Source organism: Caretta caretta, chromosome 23, assembly GCF_965140235.1.
Source record: "Caretta caretta isolate rCarCar2 chromosome 23, rCarCar1.hap1, whole genome shotgun sequence".
Classification (NCBI taxonomy): Eukaryota; Metazoa; Chordata; order Testudines; family Cheloniidae; genus Caretta; species Caretta caretta.
This window is the reverse complement of record NC_134228.1, coordinates 8849044-8870797: the sequence shown is the minus strand read 5'-3', so window position 1 is coordinate 8870797 and position 21754 is coordinate 8849044. Positions and strand designations below refer to the sequence as shown.

The 21754-nt window shown below is 56.1% G+C and overlaps 2 protein-coding genes across 4 annotated transcripts in view; both read left to right on the top strand.

Moving 5' to 3' along the window:
• The first annotated feature begins 304 nt into the window (after positions 1-304).
• On the top strand, positions 305-5944 carry NAT14 (N-acetyltransferase 14 (putative)). 3 transcript variants are annotated; one of them, XM_048834842.2, is made up of 3 exons: positions 305-386; positions 1465-1569; positions 4387-5944. In XM_048834842.2, exons 2-3 carry the CDS (start codon positions 1486-1488, stop codon positions 4930-4932), a joined length of 630 nt encoding a protein of 209 aa, XP_048690799.1. In that variant the 5' UTR covers positions 305-386; positions 1465-1485; the 3' UTR covers positions 4933-5944. The 3 variants fall into 3 exon arrangements, with proteins under 3 accessions (XP_048690799.1, XP_048690801.1, XP_048690798.1); XM_048834844.2 differs by having other exon boundaries at positions 358-413; XM_048834841.2 differs by lacking the exon at positions 305-386 and adding an exon at positions 689-786.
• Positions 5709-21754, top strand: part of LOC125629389 (uncharacterized) — a 29700-nt gene continuing 13654 nt past the window's right edge. The window contains exons 1-6 of the mRNA XM_075122681.1: positions 5709-5894; positions 7843-7921; positions 8953-9267; positions 9850-9963; positions 19417-19731; positions 21242-21556. Of these exons, the coding sequence (XP_074978782.1) occupies positions 5709-5894; positions 7843-7921; positions 8953-9267; positions 9850-9963; positions 19417-19731; positions 21242-21556 (1324 nt within the window). The remainder of the gene's footprint in view (positions 5895-7842; positions 7922-8952; positions 9268-9849; positions 9964-19416; positions 19732-21241; positions 21557-21754) is intronic.

Here is a 21754-nt window from a genome sequence, read left to right as displayed (position 1 = left end):
TCCTGGCATCTTGTCCCAACATGCAGGCCAGCATGGCAGGAGCCTGGCTTTGGGGGGGCCATTGCAAGAGCCCTCATAGCAGTGCCATGGGTAGGGGCCATGCCCCCCCCACCCCCAGGGATTGGTGCCCGTTTGGTGAGTGCCCCAGGAGGAGCCCCCATCCTTGCACACACCCCACTGTCCTCCTGCAGGACCCGGCCTCGGCCTCCTCGCGCCCCCTCACTGCGAGGCAGGCCCTATGCGGCCCGCTGGGCCGCACTTGCTGCCTTAGCAACGGTTGCTAGGTAGTGCCAGGGCGGGTGGGGGAAGAGTCGGAGGCGTGAGCTACGGCGCATGCGTACTGGGCAGGAGGAGCGAGGCCGCCGGTGCCTACGCACTGGGCTGGGGTGAGAGGCTCTGAGACCGTGGAGCAGGTCCATTGCTCACAGCGGCGGGGGGATGGCGGGTTGTGGGAGGTTCCATTCTTGTGGGCTGCCGGGGAGCTCCATCGCATGTGCTGCAGGGGTCGCATTTTCTGGGGAGGAGGACTGTACCATTCTGTTCTTGGGGGGAGGAGGTGGTTGCAGGGGCGGGCAGTCCCATTTCTTTAATGGGGGAGGGGGGCAGTCCCATTCCCTTTAATGGGGGGAGGGGCCGTGGGGGCAGGGGTGGGCAGTCCCTTTCTCTTTCATGGGGGGAGGGACATATCTCCATTATCTCTAGGGCAGTGGGGGCGGGAGCTCTCCCTGTGAGGGGGCTACTCTGCTCTGGCGGGGCAGCAGCAGGAGAGCAAAGATCTCATCAGTGGTGAGAGCTGCTTCTGCCCCACCTTGTCTCTCTGACCCCTCTGCCACCTGGGCCATGGGGCCCTTTCCCCTCTAGGGGGTGCTGGCTCCCACCTGGCCCCAGGGTGGGGAATGGCTGGCTCAGGGGGGCAGGGAATGGGACGTGGGGCCTTCCCCCTCTAGGGAGCTCCAGCTCCCACCCAGCCCCAGGGTGGGGAATGGGACATGGGGCCTTCCCCCTGTAGGGGGCTCCAGCTGCCACCGGGCCCCCGGGTGGGGAATGGGACATGGGGCCTTCCCCCTGTAGGGGGCTCCAGCTGCCACCGGGCCCCCGGGTGGGGAATGGGACGTGGGGCCTTCCCCCTGTAGGGGGCTCCAGCTCCCACCCGGCCTCAGGGTGGGGAATGGCTGGCTTAGGGGGTGGAGAATGGGACGTGGGGCCTTTCCACTCTAGGAGGTGCTCTTTCTGCTCTTGCCTGGGAACACCCTGTGGATTCAGCCTCCTGGACCTGCCCAGCTCTTCTCTGTGCTGCAGTCGCTGAATGACTCTAGGGCAGTGATGGGTGGCACTGGCCTGGGGGCAGAGCTGGCTCAGCAGGGCCTGCTCTCAGTGCTGGGGGAGTGAGCCATTCGGAGCCTCACCAGGTCTGCAAGGGGAAAGAGAAAGCCCCAGCACTCAGCCTTGTCTCCTGCCTTGCAGGTGCTCTCACTCCTGCCAGACATGATGCCCATGCTGGACCCTAGCCAGCTCGCCATCCGTGAGATGCAGGAAGATGAGGAGCAGATGGTCCTGGACCTGCTAAAGGTCTGGGGAGGGGCCAGTCAGTGCCAGTCTGTCCAGGCTTGGAGCTGTCTGTCTGTCCGACCGTTCAAGCTCTAACGCTTTGCCTGCCTTTAGCACCTGCCCTGTGGGGATCTCAAAGCTAGTTAATGATCCTGCATGTCCCCCGCCCCTAGCTCGGGGTGGGCAAACATTTTGGCCTGAGGGCCACGTCTGGGTAGGGAAATTGCATGCAGGGCCATGAATGTAGGGCTGGGGTTGGGGTTAGGGTGCAGGAGGGAGTGCTGAGTGTGGAAGGGGGGTGTGGTGTTAAGGAAGGGGCTCAGGGCAAGGGGTTGGGGCAGAGGAGCGGTGCAGGGTGTACGAGGGGGCTCAGGGAAGGGGGTTGGGGTGCAGGAGGGGGTGCACAGTGCAGGGGGGGCTCAGGGCAGTGGTGCAGGGAGGGGTGTGGAGTGCGGGAGGGGGTTCAGGGTAGGGGGTTGGGGTGCAGGAGGGGTTCAGGGTGTGGCAGGGGGCTCGGGGTAGGAGCTTGGGGTGCACAGTACGGCAGGGGGTTGGGGTGCAGGCAGGGGGCTCAGGGCAGGGATTTGGGGTGTGGGGTGCAGGAGGAGTTCGGGCTGCAGGCTCTGGCCCGGTGCCTCTTACCTGGAGCAGCTCCAGGGTGGCAGCAGCACGCACCAGGGCCAGGGTAGGCTCCCTGCCTGCTGCCCTGGCCCCGGCCCCTGCGCCGCTCCGGGAAGTGGCCAGCACCACGTCCCTGCGGCCCCTGGGGGAGCGGGGACAGAGGGCTCCACGTGCTGCCCTTGCCTGTGGGTACCTCCCTCGAAGCTCCCATTGGCTGCGGTTCCCCATTCCTGGCACTATAAGGTGGGTAGAAAGTTGGCTAGATTGTCGGGCTCAACGTGTAGTGATCAATGGCTCCATGTCTAGTTGGCAGCCGGTGTCAAGTGGAGTGCCCCAGGGGTCGGTCCTGGGGCCGGTTTTGTTCAATATCTTCATAAATGATCTGGAGGATGGTGTGGATTGCACTCTCAGCAAATTTGCGGATGATACTAAACTGGGAGGAGTGGTAGATACGCTGGAGGGGAGGGATAGGATACAGAAAGACCTAGACAAATTGGAGGATTGGGCCAAAAGAAATCTGATGAGGTTCAATAAGGATAAGTGCAGGGTTCTGCACTTAGGACGGAAGAACCCAATGCACAGCTACAGACTAGGGACCGAATGATTGGCAGCAGTTCTGCGGAAAAGGACCTAGGGGTGACAGTGGACGAGAAGCTGGATATGAGTCAACAGTGTGCCCTTGTTGCCAAGAAGGCCAATGGCATTTTGGGATGTATATGTAGGGGCATAGCGAGCAGATTGAGGGACATGATCGTTCCCCTCTATTCGACATTGGTGAGGCCTCATCTGGAGTACTGTGTCCAGTTTTGGGCCCCACACTACAAGAAGGATGTGGATAAATTGGAGAGAGTCCAGCGAAGGGCAACAAAAATGATTAGGGGTCTGGAACACATGACTTATGAGGAGAGGCTGAGGGAACTGAGATTGTTTAGTCTGCAGAAGAGAAGAATGAGGGGGGATTTGATAGCTGCTTTCAACTACCTGAGAGGTGGTTCCAGAGAGGATGGTTCTAGACTATTCTCAGTGGTAGAAGAGGACAGGACAAGGAGTAATGGTCTCAAGTTGCAGTGGGGGAGGTTTAGGTTGGATATTAGGAAAAGCTTTTTCACTAGGAGGGTGGTGGAACACTGGAATGCGTTACCTAGGGAGGTGGTAGAATCTCCTTCCTTAGAAGTTTTTAAGGTCAGGCTTGACAAAGCCCTGCTGGGATGATTTAATTGGGGATTGGTCCTGCTTTGAGCAGGGGGTTGGACTAGATGACCTCCTGAGGTCCCTTCCAACCCTGATATTCTATGATTCTATCATTCCCCTAGGGGCCGCAGGGACATGGTGCCGGCCGCTTCCCGGAGTGGCGCAGGGCCCAAAGTGCCACAGGGCTGGCAATCCCGCAGGCTGGATTGACAGCCCTGAGGGGCCGGTTCTGGCCCGTGGGCCGTAGTTTGCCCACCCCAAACCTAGCTTGTTGCAGCAGGTCAGTGAGAATACCATTATTCATGGAGGAAACTAAGCGTATGTCTACGCTACCCGCAGGGTCGGCGGGCAGCGATCGATTCAGCGGGGGTCGATTTATTGTGTCTAGTCTAGACGCGATAAATCGACCCCCGAGCGCTCTCCCCTCGACTCCTGTACTCCAGCTCCGCGAGAGGCGCAGGCAGAGTCGACGGGGGAGCGGCAGCAGTCGGCTCACTGCGGTGAAGACACCACGGTAAGTCGATCTAAGTTCGTCGACTTCAGCTATGTCATTCACATCGCTGAAGTTGCATAACTTAGATCGATCCCTCCCTAGTGTAGACCAGACCTGAGGCGCAGAGAGCTGAGGCAACTGACCCTTGAAGTCACACAGGGTCAGTGCAAGACCTGCTCTTGACCTGCCATTTCCTGCTGTGAGCACTAAACCCTGCTGGCCTGCAAGATACAGAGCTAGAACCCTGCTCCTTTCCCTCTACCCCTGGCCTTTGTGCTCTGTGTGCAGTACCTGTGAGAAATGCATGGGATTGAGGCCCTGTGTCGCACCCTGCACTGCCCTCGATACCATCCCCTGTGGCTGTGGTGCCCTTTCAGGTGGGGTCACATCCCTCAGGGAAAGCTGCTGCCCGGGGCGAACCCGACATCACAGCCTGACCCTACGTTGCACTCTCTCCCTCCCCCCAACCTCCCTGCTTGTCCTGCCTATGCTGTCCTTGTGCCAGGCCCTGCTGACATGCCCTTTCCCCCCAGGATGGGTTCAAGGACACGGAGAACCGGCTGATCCTGTATGTCCTGACACGGCCCGTGGTGCTGCTGCTCCTGGCCGTGGTGAGCAGCGGCCTCCGCTTCCTGCTCAACTCCTTTGTAGCGGCGCTGCTGGGGCCCGTGCTCCTCACCATCCTGGCCCTCAAGCTGCTGCTGCGGCGCTCGCCGGACCTTGGTGGCCTGGGCGCGTACTACCGCTCGGGGCAGCGTGGGCTCTGGGTGGCGGTGTACGGCGGCGACGACGTGTGCGGCTGCGTGGCGCTGCAGCCCCACCCGCAGGGGGCGACCCGCACAGCCGAGCTGAGGCGCTTGGCCGTCAGCCGCTGGTACCGTCGCTCCGGCGTGGGGCGCCGCCTGCTGGCCTTCCTGGAGGCCCAGGCCCGGGCGCAGGGCTACGAACGCATGGTGCTCTACGCTGCCGTGGTCACCAAGGCTGCCATCGGCCTCTTTGAGAGCAGCGGCTACCGCCCCACCGGCGGGCGCCGCTGGCTGGGCTACACCATCCTGCAGGAGTTCAGCAAGGAGCTCTAGCAGCCCCTCCCTGCCCCCTGCCCTGCTGGGTCGGGGGAGCGGCTTGCAGAGAGCAATTCTGGCCAAGGGCTGGCGGGCCGTATCTGTCCTCATGCCCAGGAGTCCCTCTGCTCCATGGATGCCACCGAGGGACACAGGGCAGCGATGGCCGGGATGTGGGATTTAGGGTGTGACAACCCCGGACTTCACTCCCAGGACAGCAGTGCCACCTTGTCCTGGACTGGAAACCACCTGTTCTGGATGAGTCCCTTGCTGGAGCTTCAGCAGGAGAAGACCAGCCGGACCTGATTGTGACTGGGAGGGAGGAGGGTTAGCTCAGTGGTTTGCGCATTGGCCTGCTAAACCCAGGGTTTTGAGTTCAATCCTTGAGGGGGCCTTTTAGGGATCGGGGGGAAAATTGGGGATTGGCCCTGCTTTGAGCAGGGGGTTGGGCTAGATGACCTCCTGAGGTCCCTTCCAACCCTGATATTCTACGATAGGAGATCACAGCCCCGATTGTGACTGTGGTGGGTGGGGATCACAGGCTCTATGGTGACTGCTCTGGGGAAAGAAATATAGGGTGGGCGACCCTGACATGGAGCGGAGCAAAAGGGAACTTGAGCTTGGAGACTGGGGATGTCCTGCCCTTGGGGTGGAGGTGCAGGCGTTGCCTCAGGGGTGGGTGGGACCCCAACATTAGAGCAGGGCTGTGGAGGAGTGTCTCTCTCCTGCCCCAGAGTGGGCTCTCCCCAGCACCAGCTTGGCTGCGTGATGGAGTCATTTGGCCATGGTTTGCCATGGGCAAATTCCCAGGCCTGGGCCTGGCTGAGGATCGCATTGCTGCAGCCAGGAGAATGGGGACTCTGGAGCTGTCAGTTGCCCCCGCAGTCTGGCAGCTGCTGTCCAAGCACCCAGAGCTCACACTGCCCCACCCGGGGCCATGGGACCTTGCTGCAGTCACGCAGGCTGCCAGCTGTCACTGGGTACATGTATGTTTGAGCATGTGTGTGAATAAATCTTGCCTTTGTAGATACAGCAGCTCCATCTATCTCCTACCCCGATGGGCCTGAGGCAGCTCCCCAGGCAGAGGCCAGCCAGCAGGAACACACAGCAAGGGGATCCACTCAGCCCAGGGGGGTCGTCAGGAGAGTCACTGCCAGGAAAGGCCAATGGGAGCTGTCTCTCGATCTCCAGACATGTTCTTACAACAGCAAATATCCCTCCTCCCATCTTAGTGTGCATGGTGGGCCAGCGCTGATGGCCAGGGGAGAACGCCCCCTACTGAGCACCCCATTTTCTGCAGCACAAGCCCCCTAGCGCTGCCCTGGGGCATTGGGGCTAGCACTGACTGCGTGGGGAGAGAGCCCCTGCCTGCTCCTTGCAGCCGCTTGCCTGTTCCTTGGCAGTCTCCCATCCACGGCGGGTCAGGCAGCTGCTGTTTAGCGGGATGTTTGGTTGTATGACAACACAGGTTGCTATGGTTGCCAGTACCCTGGAAACACAGCCCTCAGCAGCGACTGCCCTGCGGTGCAGCTGGCTGGGCAGGGGCAGTGCCTGGCATGGGGTGCCAGGTGGCCAGGGTCCCCTGTTTACGGGCAGGGTCCCAGAGGCCTGGGCTGTGCTGTGCCTCTACCCGCGGCACTGCTGGCTGCAGGCCAGCCTGGCTCGCACAGCACTGACTCAGTCTTTCTATGACTCGCCCCTGGCTGGGACTGTGAGGCCTGGACATCCCCAGGGCTGTGGGGGGAGATGAGCGCCAGCCAGGCCAGGGCCCCCATGGCAGGACAGGACCCCTCCCCCTGTCCCCTCACACCCCTTGGTCCGGACATGGCACAGCACACAGGGCGTGAGGCCAGCCTGGCAGCTGGAATCACAGGAGGACGTGTCAGTGTGCACACAAGTATGTCGGTGTGTGTATATGTGTGAATGACTGACTGTGTGTGTGCGTTGGCATGTGTACGAATTGACAATGCATGTGTCAGTGTGTGTGCACATGTATGTCAGCACCTGTGTGTGTCTGTGCGTGTGCATCCCTTTGCATGAATAGTTGCACACGCATGGGCGGGCATGTAGGGATGGCTGGGTGTGTGTGTGTGGCCCTGGGTGTTGGTTTGTGCTGCACACACAGGCATGAGCCCAGCTGTTGCAGCTGTTTCTGTTGCAGCTCATTAACCCATTGCCTGCCAGTGGCCTGGCTGGAGGATGCTGCTCTCTGTCCTGGGACATGTGGCTGGCAGGGCTCGCCCAATCCAGCATCCCTGGTGTCATGCTTGCCTACTCCTGTACACAGGGTTCCCTGCCACCCCTGGCTTCCCAGGCTCCGAGGTCACCACCCTGAGCTGTGGGCGTTGCAAGGCTCCCTCCTTAGAAATTGTGGCCAGGCTGAGTCATCCCCTGGCCTGGCCAGTCCTGCTCCATGAAACACCCCTTCCTGACACTGTGCAGACCTGGCCCCAGGGCTTGCTCCCCACCAGCCACCATGCGGCTGCCCCTGCTCCTCCTTGGTGAGTACCAGCTGCTTTGGGGGCGAGGCTCAGGCACTGGGGAAGCCCAGCCCCTTCCTAGCCCCAGGGTCCCACCTCAGGCACTGTCAGAACTCCCGGATGCTGAGGGCTGCAGGGGACACAGTGCTGGCAGAGGTCACTGAGCATTGGGAAGCTGGTGCTGAATGCTGGGCAGGGGGCGGCAAGCAGGGGGCACTGGGCAGTGGGTGCTGAGCTCTGGGCAGGGGATACTCAGTTTCAAAACCGCAGGCAGGGAGATCAAGGTGCCTGGCACTCCAGGGCTCGCTCCTTTCACAGGCATTTGCAGTGTATATCTAAGTGCTGCTCATTCTGGTCATTCCCGGGTTGGGGGCTCAGACTGGCTGCTCCCCCACACCCAGCCAGGCCCCCCCCCCCGCCCCCAGGACAGTCCTGACCCACTGGGCAGGAGATTAGCCATCTGCTGGGCTCTGCTCACCCGTTGCGCTCTTGTTTTTCAGTTGGGTTCCTGGAATTTCACTGCACAGGTAACTGCGTATTGTGGGTGTGTGCGCGCACCTGTGTGTGTCCCTGTGTATGTGTCCCTGTTGGCTCTGTGTGTGTGTATGCGTGCATCTGTTGTCCCTGTGTGTGCCCCTATGTATGGGTGTCCCTATCCCTGTGTGTGTCGGGGGGAGGCGGGGCACAGGACTACCTAGGGCCTGCGCGAGCCTGGTGTGGACGCAGCTCATGGAGCAGTGCTTGGCCCAGCCCAGCTGAGCCACCTTGATGATGCAAGCTCTGTCCTGCAGGTACCACTCAGGGCTCTGCTGACAGAGCCATGTTGGGCAGGGATGACAGCTCTTCACACCCTGCCCAACAGCCATGCCAGCAAACTCTGCGCGTAGGCCTGGCCAGTGTATCCCTAGCCGTGTGTGTGTTCACCCCTGCCTGTCTCACCCTAGCACTGTCTGGGCCTGGCACTGTCTGTGGGGGTCCCCTCTCTGCCTCCAGCTCTTGCTGGCTCTAGGGTTTCTGATGTGATGGGGATGGGACTGGGCAACCACAACTCCAGCCCATGTGAGGCAGGGGTATGAAGGATCGCAGTGCAGTGAAAGGGTTGCAGTGGGGTGAAAGGTTGCAGGGGGTGTGAAGTGTTGCAGTGGGGTGGAGGCTCAAAGGGGTTGAAGGTTCACAGGTGAGTGAAGGATCATGGGGGTGGGCTCAGTGGGGCGGAGTGGCCCAAGGGGTGATGGGCACAGGGAGGAACAGCCCCATTATGGGGTGGGAGCCTGGGAGGGAAGGACTATATGGGGTAGGAGTTTCCTGTGGGGAGGGGCCCTCAGGGTGGAGGGGCCCTCGAGGGAAGGGGCCTATTGGGGTGGGGCTAGAGGAGAGCAGTCCCGTGGAGCAGATAGGACTGTGGGGGGATGGGGTCCTGGGAGGAAGGAGTGGTGCAATGGGGCCCTGGGGGTGGGGATAAGGCCCCGCGGGGCTGTGTGGAGAGGGGAGGGCCCTATGGGTCAGAGGGGCCATGAGAGGGGGGCTGTGGGTCTGACAGGCTGTGCCATCCCTGCAGGCCCATTCCTGGTGCGTCTGGCTGGGGGCCCCAGTGAGTGCGTGGGGCGTGTGGAGATCAACTACAAGGGCCGCTGGGGCTCGGTGTGTGACGACGAGTGGGACCTGGCCGACGCAGCCGTGGTGTGCAGGCAGCTGGGCTGCGGCACCGCACTCTCCGCCCCCGTGGGCGCCTGGTTTGGGGAGGGCTCGGGCCCCATCTGGCTCAATGAGGTGCGGTGCCAGGGCTCAGAGCAACATCTGCGCCACTGCCGTCACCGGGGCTGGCGCCAGCATGTCTGCAGCCACGAGGAGGACGCCAGCGCTGTGTGCTCAGGTGGGGCCAGCCGGAGCATGTGAGGTGGCAGCTGGGAAAACCACACAGCTGTGCCAGGCCGCACCCAGCTCTGGGACAACTATTGGGATCAGGTCCCATGAGCCATTCCCCACCCCCTGAGCCAGCTGGTCCACGCCTGGGGCCAGAATGGAGCGGACCCCCCTAGAGGTCCCCATGTCCCGTTCCCTGCCCCCTGAGCCAGCCAGTGCCTGCCTGGGGCTGGATGGAAGCCGGCTCCCCATAGAGGGGACAGGCCCCGTGTCCCATTCCCCACCCCCTGAGCCAGCTGGTCCCTGCCTGGGGCCAGAGCTGAGCGGATGCCCCTAGAAGGCCCCATGTGCTATTCCCCGCCCCTTGAGCCAGCCAGTCCCCGCCTTGGGCCGGAGCGGAGCGGATGCCCCTAGAAGGCCCTGTGTCCCACTACAGCATGGTGTGGCTGGGGCTCTGGGTATGGCGCAGGTGATATGGCCTGTTCCATTTCAGTGCCCATTGTGGCTGGCACCGATCCTTCCAGGGCCCAAAGGCCACACTCTCCCTGTGGCCGTGTCTATGTGTCCCTGTCTGACCCTGCTGTGCCCACAGCTCACCGCTTCCTGCCCATCATCACCACTGAGCCCTCGGTGCAGCCGGCCCTTGGGGACCACAGCCCCCCAGCACAGAGCACTGCCAGGCCAGCTTCCACCACGCCAGAGCACAGTGAGTATGAGACAAACCAATTCCCCCCCCAGCAGACCCCCACCCCCAATGACCCTCCCACTCCTTGGCACATGCCTCCCTCCATTCCATCTCCCCAGCTTCCTGGGGCTTCATCCCAGGGGAAGTGGAATTGCTCATTTATGAGCATTGATTGGAGCTAGCTGCTATTACTGACCCCTGATGGGATAAGCCGCAGAACTGGAATGTTAAAATCAAGGATTAGAGCCTAGGTAGGAAGCCTCAAGTGGGCAAACGGGGAGGGAGGGTACCCGACCTTAAAAGTGGCATTGCTGGTTTCTGAGTCACTTCTCTACCATGTGTGGAAGAACAGCTGTATCCTGGGGGACTTCAATTCTTTTCAATTCCAAGGCAGAAGGGGCCATTGTGGTAATGTCTAGTCTGACCTCCTGCATAACACAGGCCCGAGAACATCCCCCAAGTAATTCCTAGAGCAGAGCTTTGAGAAAACCCTCCAATTGGAGTGACCTACCCTGGAGATCTCACACTGCCAGGATCAAACTGTCGTAGGAATTTCAGAATATTGTAGGTTTCAGAGTAGCAGCCGTGTTAGTCTGTATTTGTAAAAAGGAAAGGAGTATTTGTGGCACCTTAGAGACGAACAAATTTATTTGAGCATAAGCTTTCGTGAGCTGTAGTTTATGCTCAAATAAATTTGTTCGTCTCTAAGGTGCCACAAATACTCCTTTTCTTTTTGAGAATATTGTAGATGACAGTTTCCTAATCCAGAGAGTGCTGCAGCCAACACAGGGGAATTTTACACTTGAGCTTGTCTATAAACTGTTACCCGCACGCTCTAGGACACCCCACCTTTACCCTACCATGGGCTCAAGACATAACCCGGTTGATTTAGTTCCTAGGGCAATGGGCAAAAGGCACCTACCCTTACCCAGTTCTTAGGGCTCAGGGCCCCCACCCCCATTCTTAGGGCTCAGGAAGTAATCAGCGGGTTTGCGGGGCCTGTTTACCAGTGAAAGAGCCTTATACAGTAATATCCTTAACTTCTATTTATTAACACTTACCAACACAGAATACACAGGCTAAGCATACAATGCTGACCACTCCCAATAAGGCAGACGAAATTTTCCTGATGTCCAGTCAGGATCAGGTCATCCGGGGCTCTAGCTTCCAGCACGGTATGGTTGGCAGGGTGTTGAGGTTTGGCAACTCTGATCTTGAGCTTTGTCCTGGAGTTAGGTTCTAAAGAACTTCCTTTTGGAGTTGGGACCCCAATTTATATAGTTAAACTTGAGTCCTGCTTAGCTATACCTTAATCAATTGTTTTAAACTAAAGTACTACAAAACAGTATTTTTCACAATCCTAGCCCATTACAAAACAATTCTTTAACCAATCATTCCCCACCACCTTAATTGATTTAAATCTTGCAAAATGAGTTATGCAACAGACAGAAACAATCAAAGAACCAGACAGAGACCATACAGATGACCATGAGAGAAGTGGGGACCAAAAAGGCAAAACAATAAAGAAGTAGATTTCACACCCAGTGGCAAGTGGTTCCTTGCCAGACAGAATGCTATCAGACAAAGTTTTCTTTAAACATTTCTTTATCTGGTGATTGTGGGTACCATTAGGACAGGAGCACCTCTTTAACAGCCCGATATTGCTTTGCTTTGATATAATTTAGAGGGAATGTGAGGATGTGACTTTCTGCTTCTTATCTCATGGCTAAGGCTGTGAGTCTGTCATGGATTCCGTGACTTTCTGTGACTTCCGTGACTTCTGAATTTGCTGGTGCAGGCTGAGGGGCTGCCCGAGCCTGGCAGCCCCTGGGCCAGCAGCAGCAGTTTGGGCGTGTGGGAGGGGGTGCTTACCTTGGGGTGGGGGGTGCCCTGGCTTCCACTGGCATGGGCCCCCTGCAGCTCCCAGTTAGTGGGAGCTGTGGCAGCCAGCACTTGTGGTGGGAGCAGTGGAGCCCCTGCCCTGGCCTGCCTCTGCTGCTTAGGAGCGGAAGGGATGTGGAGCCAGGTAGGAAGCCTCTGCCAGCCCCACTGATCACCCCCACCCCAGCACCAGCAGGGGTCCCGGGCCACCTCCCCCAGCACCCACGGCGCCCCCGGACTTCCTCCGCCCGCCCGCCCCAAGCAGCTTCTCCGCCCAAGTGTTAGTCAGGGCGGGTATCTTTAGTAAAAGCCATGGACAGGTCACGGGCCCGTGAATTTTTGCAAAACAGGAACTGATCAGAGAACTAACAATGAATGGCAGCTTAGGTTCAAGGGTCACGGAGCCCCAGGATTGGTACTACACCCCAGTGTTTAAACAGGCTCTTGGAGGAACCTCTCAGTGTGCCAGACCCCACAAGGGGTCTCACTCTTCTGCCAGGCCATGGGGCCTCACTGCCCCCGAGACTGAGCTTTCTGGGCTCTTGCCTCCTGCTTTGCCCCACGAGCTCTGCCCAGCATGTGAAACTGAGTCATACTCCGGGGAGAGCCTTGTCTGTGTGAAGGGATTCATGCACCTCAGCCAGTATTTACAGTGATACCTGGCGGCGTTTTCAAAGCAGTCGGGTTTGTTCGCCCGTGGCATGCAGCACAGGGAGTCCTTAGGGCAGCGCAGAGAGAGGAAGGGTCAAGCAGAGCTCATTCTGGTCAGCCCCGAACCCAGTCGAGCGGGAGCAAACCCCATCTTCAGATTCTGTTCCTTAGTCAGTTGCCAGGTGAGAACCCCCAAGCTTCTGCCAGAGCCTACACTTATCCTCTGCTGGTCACCTCCCAGTCCTCTGTCTCCAGGCAGGGCCATGTTGAATTCACAGCCGCACCTGCTAGAGCAGGGGTGGGCAAACTTTTTGGTCCAAGGGCCACATCTGGGTGGGGAAATTGTATGCAGGGCCATGAATGTAGGGCTGGGGTGGGGGTTGGGATGCGGGAGGGAGTGTGGGGTGCAGGAGGGGGTGTGGAGTGCAGGAGGGGGCTCAGGACAAGGGGTTGAGGTGCAGGAGGGATGCGGGTTGAAGGAGGGGACTCAGGACAGGGGGCTGGGGAGCAGGAGGGGAACAGCAGGGGGCTCAAGGCAAGGGGTAAGGGGGCCTCAGGGCAGGGGGTTGGGGTGTGGGGTGCAGGAGGGGTTCAGGGTGTAGGCTCCGGCCCAATGTCGCTTACCTCGAGCAATGCTGGGGTGGCAGCGGCGCGCAGTGGGGCTAAGGCAGGCTCCCTGCCTGCCCTGGCCCTGCACCACTCCCAGAAGTGGCCAGCATGTCTGGCAGTGGCTCCTGGGGGTGGGTGGGGTGGGGCAGGCGGCTCCGCCGTGTGCTGCCCTTGCCTGCGTGTACCACCCCCGAAGCTCCCATTGGCCATGGTTCCCCATTCCCAGCCAATGGGAGCTGTGGAGGGCAGTGCCTGCAGGCGAGGGCAGCGCACTGAACCCTCTGCCCCCTCACCCCCAGGGGCTGCAGGGATGTGGTGCCAGCTGCTTCTGGGAGCGGCGCGAGGCCAGGGCAGGCAGGGAGCCTGCCTTAGCCCTGCTGCGCCATGGGGCTGGCAATCCTGACGGGCCGGATCTGGCCCGCGGGCCATAGTTTTCCCTCCCCTGTGCTAGCGCGACCCATGGTGGAGTATCCATTGGTCACTCCTTGGAGCTTCCATTGTTCCTCTGGACTCCTTGTTGCTCTAGGTCTGTTTCAACCAGTTCCGTAATGAACCATTTGTTCCACCCAGACAATGAGATGACACACACTCCTGTGTGTCCTGCACTATTCCAGCAGTAGTGCTATCCCACTGGGTAGCAATGCAAACTACAGAGGGAAACTGAGGTGCACATAGGATTCATAAAAATATTACCAAAAATTCCCACTTTGTCACAAGTGAGCATGACCTGATCACATTTATAATGTTCAAAAAGGAGAAACTCCAGTCCAGCAATCTGTATACCTGATGCTTTAGAAGGGACAATTTCACAAAGCTGAAAATAATTATGAGCCAAATCATCTGGGAGGAAGAATTTAATCAGAAAAATGTGTATGATAATTGGGAATAGTTTGAGAATTAGATGCTCCAAAAGCCACAATTCCACAACTGAGGAAGAAGGCCTTGCTGGTTAAAAAAACTGACCTGCTTGAAAGGAGGAGCGAAAGCAGTGATAAAAATAAAAACAAATATATATAACAAATGGAAGAAAAAAGGAAGTTGGCAGTAATGAATATAAATCAGAAGCTAGAAATTATATAAAATTGATTAGGGAAGACTTTTAAGTGAAGTAGTAACGAAAAGAATCCTGACCATGGTATTGATGCATTACTAGATGAAAATGGTAGAATTATTAATAATAATGCAGAAAAGGCAGATGTGTTCAATAATTATTTCTGTTCTGTATATGGGAAGAAAACAGATGATGCAGTCTCATCATAGAACGATGATAACACTCTTCTTATTCCACTAATATCTGGAGGATATGAAATAGAAGCTACTAAAGTTAGAAATGTTTTTAAATCAGCAGGTCCAGATGACTTCCATCAAAGAGTTTTAAAAGAGCTGCCTGAGGGACTCACTGGACCATTACTGTTGATTTTCATTCAGTCTTGGAGCATTGCAGTAGTTCCAGAGGACTAGAAGAAAGCTAACATTGTGCTAATATTTAAAAAGGGTAAACAGGATCACCCAGGTAATTATAGGCCTGTCAGCCTGACATCAATCCTAGGCAAGATCATGGAGCAGATGACATGGGACTTGACTAATAAGGTATTAAAGTAGAGTAATGTAAATATTGCAGATCAACATGGGTTTATGTAAAATAGATCCTGTCAAATTAACTTGATATCTTTTTTGATGGGATGACAAGTTTGGTTGATAAAGGTAATAGTGTTAATGTAATATACTTAGTCTTCTCTGAGGCATTTGACTTAGCACTGCATGACCACCACTCCCAAGAGGAGGAGACGGGTGGTGGTGATCGGGGACTCCCTCCTAAGGGGGGCAGAGTCATCCATTTGCCAACCAGACTGAGAGACTCGAGAAGTGTGCTGCTTGCCAGGAGCTAGAATTCAGGATGTGATGGAGTGTCTGCCGAGACTCAGCCCTCGGACCGCTACCCCTTCCTACTTCCCCACGTGGGCACCAATGATACTGCCAAGAATGACCTTGAGTGGGTCACTGCAGACTTTCAACTAGGTTCGCCAGGGGACGGTGACCTATGCCCTGAGGTAAGTGGGGAAGTGGGATATCGGGAGAAAACACAAGGAGGAGGGTGCAACAGGGGCAGCCTCCTGATTCATACTGAGAAAATAGGGCAAGCGGCTAGTTATCTTAGGTGCCTGTACACAAACGCAAGAAGCCTGGGAAACAAGCAGAAAGAATTGGAAGTCCTGGCACAGTCAAAGAACTATGATGTGATTGGAATAATAGAGACTTGGTGGGGTAGCTCACGTGACTGGAGCACTGTCATGGATGGGTATAAACTGTTCAGGAAGGACAGGCAGGGAGAAAAGGTGGAAACATTGCACTATATATAAGAGAGCAGTATGATTGCTCAGAGCTCCAGCATGAAACTGGAGAAAAGCCTGTTGAGAGTCTTTGGGTTAAGTTTAAAACCAAGAGCAACAAGGATGATGTCGTGGTGGGTGTGTGCTATAGACCACCGGACCAGGAGGATGAGGTGGACGAGGCTTTCTTTGGACAATTAATTGAAGTTTCCAGAACACAGGCCCTGGTTCTCATGGGGGACTTCAATCACCCTGACATCTGCTGGGAGAGCAATACAGCGGTGCACAGACAATCCAGGAAGTTTTTGGAGAGTGTTGGGGACAACTTCCTGGTGCAAGTGCTGGAGGAACCAACTAGGGGCCGTGCTCCTCTTGACCTGCTGCTCACAAACAGGGAAGAATTGGTAGGGGAAGTAGAAGTGGGTGGCAACCTGGGCAGCGGTGACCATGAGTGGTGAATTTTAGGATCCTCACAAAAGGAAGAAAGGACAGTAATAAAATACGGACCCTGGACTTCAGAAAAGCGGACTTTGACTCCCTCAGGGAACTGATGGGCAGGATCCCCTGGGAGGCTAATATGATGAGGAAAGGAGCCCAGGAAAGCTGGCTGTATTTTAAAGAAGCCTTATTTAGGGCGCAGGAACAAACCATCCTGATGTGCAGAAAGAATAGCAAATATGGCAGGCGACCAGCTTGGCTTAACAGTGAACTCTTTGGTGAGCTTAAACACAAAAAGGAAGCTTACAAGAAGTGGAAACTTGGACAGATGACTAGGGAGGAGTATAAAAATGTTGCTCGAGCATGAAGGGGTGTAATCAGGAAGGCCAAAGCACAACTGGAGTTGCAGCTAGCAAGGGATGTGAAGGGTAACAAGAAGGGTTTCTACCTGTATGTTAGAAAAAGAAAAAGGTCAGGGAAAGTGTCGGATCCTTAATGAATGGGGGAGGCAACCTAGTGACAGAGGGTGTGGAAAAAGCTGAAGTACTCAATGCTATTTTTGCCTCCATCTTCACAGACAAGGTCAGCTCCCAGACTGCTGTCCTGGGCAGCATGGTATGGGGAGGAGGTGAGCAGCTGTGAGTGGTGAAAGAACAGGTTAAGGACTATTTAGAAAAGCTGGACATGCACAAGCCCATGGGTCCAGATCTAATGTATCCAAGGGTGCTGAGGGACTTGGCTGATGTGATTGCAGAGCCATTGGCCATTATCTTTGAAAACTCATGGTGATCAGGGGAGGTGCCGTACAATTGGAAAAAGGCAAATATAGTGCCCATCTTTAAAAAAGGGAAGGAGGAGAACCCAGGGAACTACAGACCGGTCAGTCTCACCTTAGTCCCTGGAAAAATCATGGAGCAGGTCCTCAAGGAAACCATTTTGAAGTACTTGGAGGAGAGAAAGGTAATCAGGAACAGTCAACATGGATTCACAAAGGGCAAGTCATGTCTGACCAACCTGATTGCCTTCTATGATGAGTTAACTGGCTCTGTGGATATGGAGAAAGCAGTGGACATGATATATCTGGACTTTAGCGAAGCTTTTGTTACGGTCTCCCACATTATCTTGCCAGCAAGTTACAAAAGTATGGACTGGATGAATGGACTATAAGGTGGATAGAAAGCTGGCTAGATTTTCGGGCTCAATGGGTAGTGATCAATGGCTCGATGTCTAGTTGGCAGCCGGTATTAAGCAGAGTGCCCCAGGGGTCGGTCCTGAGGCCAGTTTTGTTCAACATCTTTATTAATGATCTGGAGGGTGGGATGGATTGCACCCTCAGCAAGTTCGCAGATAACACTAAACTGTGGGGAGAGGTAGATATGCTGGAGGGTAGGGATAGGGTCCAGAGTGACCTAGACAAATTGGAGGACTGGGCCAAAAGAAATCTGATGAGGTTCAACAAGGACAAGTGCAAAGTCCTGCACTTAGACAGAAGAATCCCATGCACTGCTACAGGCTGAGGACCGACTGGCTAAGCAGCACTTCTGCAGAAAAGGACCTGGGGATTACAGTGGATTAGAAGCTGGATATGAGTAAACAGTGTGCCCTTGTTGCCAAGAAGGATAAAGGCATATTGGGCTGTATTAGTAGGAACATTGCCAGCAGATCGAAGGAAGTGATTATTCCCCTCTATTCGGCACTGATGAGGCCACATCTGGAGTACTGCATCCAGTTTTGGGCCCCCCACTACAGAAAGGATGTGGACAAATTGGAGAGAGTCCAGTGGAAGGCAGCGAAAATGATTAGGGGGCTGGGGCACATGACTTATGAGGAGAGGCTGAGGGAACTGGGCTTGTTTAGTCTGCAGAAGAGAAGAGTGAGGGGGGATTTCATAGCAGCCTTCAACTACCTGAAAGCGGTTTCCAAAGAGGATGGAGCGCAGCTTTTCTCAGTGGTGGCAGATGACAGAACAAGGAGCAATGGTCTCAAGTTGCAATGGGGGAAGTCTAGGTTGGATATTAGCAAACACTATTGCACTAGGAGGGTGGTGAAGCACTGGAATGGGTTACCTAGGGAGGTGGTGGAATCTCCATCCTTACAGGTTTTTAAGGCCTGTCTTGACAAAGCCCTGGCTGGGATTATTTAGTTGGACTTGGTCCTGCTTTGAGCAGGGGGTTGGACTAGATGACCTCCTGAGGTCTCTTCCAATCCTAATCTATGATTCTATGACCAACTAGAATGAAACAAAACAATATAAAATTAACACGGCACACATTAAATTGATTAAAAACTGGCTAGCTGATAGGTCTCAAAATGTAACTGTAAAGAGGGAATCATCAACGAGCAGCAGTGTTTCTAGCGGGATCCCACTAGGGTCAGGTCTTGACCCTATGCTCCTTAACATTTTTATCAATGACTTGGAAGAAAACATAAAATCGTCACTGATAAAGTTTGCAAATGACACATATATTGGGGGAGTGGTAAATAATGAAGGGGACAGGTCATGGACACAGAGCGATCTGGATCAGTTGATAAAGTGGGTGCAAGCAACAATATGTGTTTTAATATGGCTGAATGTAAATGTATTCATCTAGGAACAAAAAATGCAGGCCATGCTTACATGGTGAACTCTCTCCTGGGAAGCAGTGACTCTGAAAAAGATTTGGGGATCGTGGTGGATAATTGGCTGAACATGAGCTTCCAGTGTGAAGCTGTAACCAAAAGGGCTAATGAGATGCTGGGATGGAGGGGAATCTCAGGTAGAAGTAGAAAGGCATTTTTACCTCTATACTTGGCACTGATGTAACCACTTATGTGATCAACCAGTTCTGGTGCCCACAATTCAAGAAGGATAGTGATAAATTGGAGTGGGGTCAAAGAAGAGCCACAACAATGATTAAAGGGTTAGGAAACCTGCCTCAGAGTGACAGACTCAAGGAGCTCGATCTATTTAGCTTCACAAAGAGAAGGTTAAGGGAGGATGATCACAGACTATAGATATCTACATGGGGAACAAATATTTAATAATGGGCTCTTCAGTCTAGAGAGGAAGGTCTAACACGATCCAGTGGCTGGAAGTTGAAGCTGGACAAATTCAGACTGGAACTAAGATGTACATTTTTAACAGTGAGAGTAATGAAGCATTGGAACAATTTACCGTGGGTTGTTGTGGATTCTCCATCATGGACAATTTTTGACTCAAGATTGGGTGTTTTTGTAAACAATATGCTCGAGGAATTATTCTGGGGATGTTCTCTGGCCTGTGCTATTCAGGAGGTCAGACTAGATGATGAAAGGGGTCCCTTCTGGCCTTGGGATCTATGAATCTACAAGCTTCCCCTTCTGTCCGTTCTGATGTCACCAAGCATGCCAGAGCCATGACCCTGTCAGAGACTTGCCCCCACCCATCAGCCTGGGCAGTGGGGCTCCCTTCCCTTGGAAAGACCCTCCCATGCCCCAGCCTGGCCTGTGGCGCCCCTTCCTCTACAGAGAGCCCCCAGCCTCTTAGTCTGGCCTATGGGCCCCTCTGTGATCCCCATCCCCTGGTGACCTATTATCTGCCCTGCAGGCGGCGCCCCCCTGCGGCTCGTGGGGGGCCCCCACAGCTGCGCGGGGCGTCTGGAGGTGCTTCACGGGAGCCAGTGGGGCTCGGTGTGTGATGACGGCTGGGGGCTGCTGGAGGGCGCCGTGGTGTGCCGGGAGCTGGGCTGTGGCGCAGTACAGGCTGCCCCCAGGGGGGCGCATTTTGGGACTGGCACCGGCCCCATCTGGCTGGATGATGTGGGCTGCAGTGGGAAGGAGATGTCCCTGCAGCAGTGCCGGGCACAGCCCTGGGGGCGAACCAACTGCCAGCACGATGAGGATGCCAGCGTCATCTGCACAGGTACCCCTCCGAGCTATCCCCGCAGGAGCTACCTACCCGCCTAGGACCAACTACCCCCCAGAGCTACCCCTCCCCCAGAGCTACCTCCCCCAGAACTACCTTCCCCCCCAGAGCTATCTCTCCCCCGACAAACTATTCCCCAGAACTGCCTCCCCCACAGAGCTACCTCCCCAGCGACTTGCTACGCCTCCCCCAGAGCTACCTCCCCTACAACCCGACGAAGTATTCCCCGGAACTACCTCCCCTACAGAGCTACCCCCCACCCAGAACTATCTACTTCCCCAGAGTTACCTCCCCCCAGAACTACCTACCACCCTGACAAACTACTCCCCAGAGCTACCTCCCCCTGACCTACTACACCCCAGAGCTACCCCTCCCCCAGAGCTACCCCCTGAGAGCTACCTACCCCCTGACAAACTACTCTCCAGAACTACCTACCTCCCCAGAGCTACCTCTCCCTGACCTACTACCCCCCAGAACTACCTACCCCTGACCTACTACCCCACAGAGCTACCCCTCCCCAGAGCTACCTCTCCCTGACCTACTACCCCCAGAACTACCTACCCCTGACCTACTACCCCACAGAGCTACCCCTCCCCAGAGCTACCTCTCCCTGACCTACTACCCCCCAGAACTACCTACCCCTGACCTACTACCCCACAGAGCTACCCCTCCCCAGAGCTACCTCTCCCTGACCTACTACCCCCCAGAACTACCTACCCCTGACCTACTACCCCACAGAGCTACCCCTCCCCCAGAGCTACCTCTCCCTGACCTACTACCCCCCAGAACTACCTACCCCTGACCTACTACCCCACAGAGCTACCCCTCCCCCAGAGCTACCTCTCCCTGACCTACTACCCCCAGAACTACCTACCCCTGACCTACTACCCCACAGAGCTACCCCTCCCCAGAGCTACCTCTCCCTGACCTACTACCCCCCAGAACTACCTACCCCTGACCTACTACCCCACAGAGCTACCCCTCCCCAGAGCTACCTCTCCCTGACCTACTACCCCCCAGAACTACCTACCCCTGACCTACTACCCCACAGAGCTACCCCTCCCCCAGAGCTACCTCCCCACCCAGAACTACCTACTTCCCAGAGCTACCTCTCCCCCAGGACCAACTATCCCACTGAGCTATTTTCCCCCCAAAGCTACCTCCGCCCCGAACTACTTACCTCACCAACCTACCTCTTACCCAGAGCTACTGACCCCCTCGACCAACTACCCCCCAGAGCTACCTTCCCCCCCCCAAAACTACCTACCTTAGAGCTATTTACCTCCCTGGGAACAACTATCTTTCAGAGCTCTTCCCCTCCCAGAACTAGCCCCCCAAGAACTACCTCCCCACCCCCCAAACTACCTACCTCCCAAAGCTACCTAGCCTTCTAGGACCAACTACCTCCCAGAGCAGTCTTCTCCCCAGAGCTATCTACCCCCAGACAAACTGCCCCCTCAGATCCCTGCTCTCTTCCCAAGGGGGCTGATCTCTGCTCTCTCCCCAGGGGGTGCTGTGCTGCGGCTGGTGGATGGCGCTGGTTCCTGCTCTGGGCGGCTGGAGGTTTTCCACCAGGGCCGCTGGGGCACAGTGTGTGATGACATGTGGGCGTTGCCAGGTGCGGCTGTGGTGTGCCGGGAGCTCGGCTGCGGAAACCCACTCTCTGCTCCCAGGGGGGCCTTTTTTGGTGAGGGCAGCGGTCCCATCTGGCTGGACAACGTGCGATGCCAGGGCAATGAGTCGGCGCTGAGCCGGTGTCGGGCTGCACCATGGGGCGTGCACGACTGCCAGCATGCGGAGGACGCTGGTGTGGTGTGTACAGGTAACGTGTGTGCAGGCGGAATCTCTCGTCTCTTGCACTGGGCTCTCGCCTGCCGGCACCCAGATTTTAACTCTCTCCGTTTCTCTGCTGCTTCCATCAGCAGATGGCGCTGGTTTGTGGCACATTTTCTCCATGCTGCGCTGAGCCAGAGGGTTTGGTTCATTCTCATGTAAATCAGAATTAGCCTGACGGTTCATT

Excerpts from the sequence above, each read along its gene's own strand:
- NAT14 (XM_048834842.2), top strand. The coding sequence starts at position 1,486 with ATGATGCCCATGCTGGACCCTAGCCAGCTCGCCATCCGTGAGATGCAG. Across the intron at positions 1,570-4,386 it reads TGGTCCTGGACCTGCTAAAG|GATGGGTTCAAGGACACGGA; the intron begins GTCTGGGGAGGG and ends CTTTCCCCCCAG.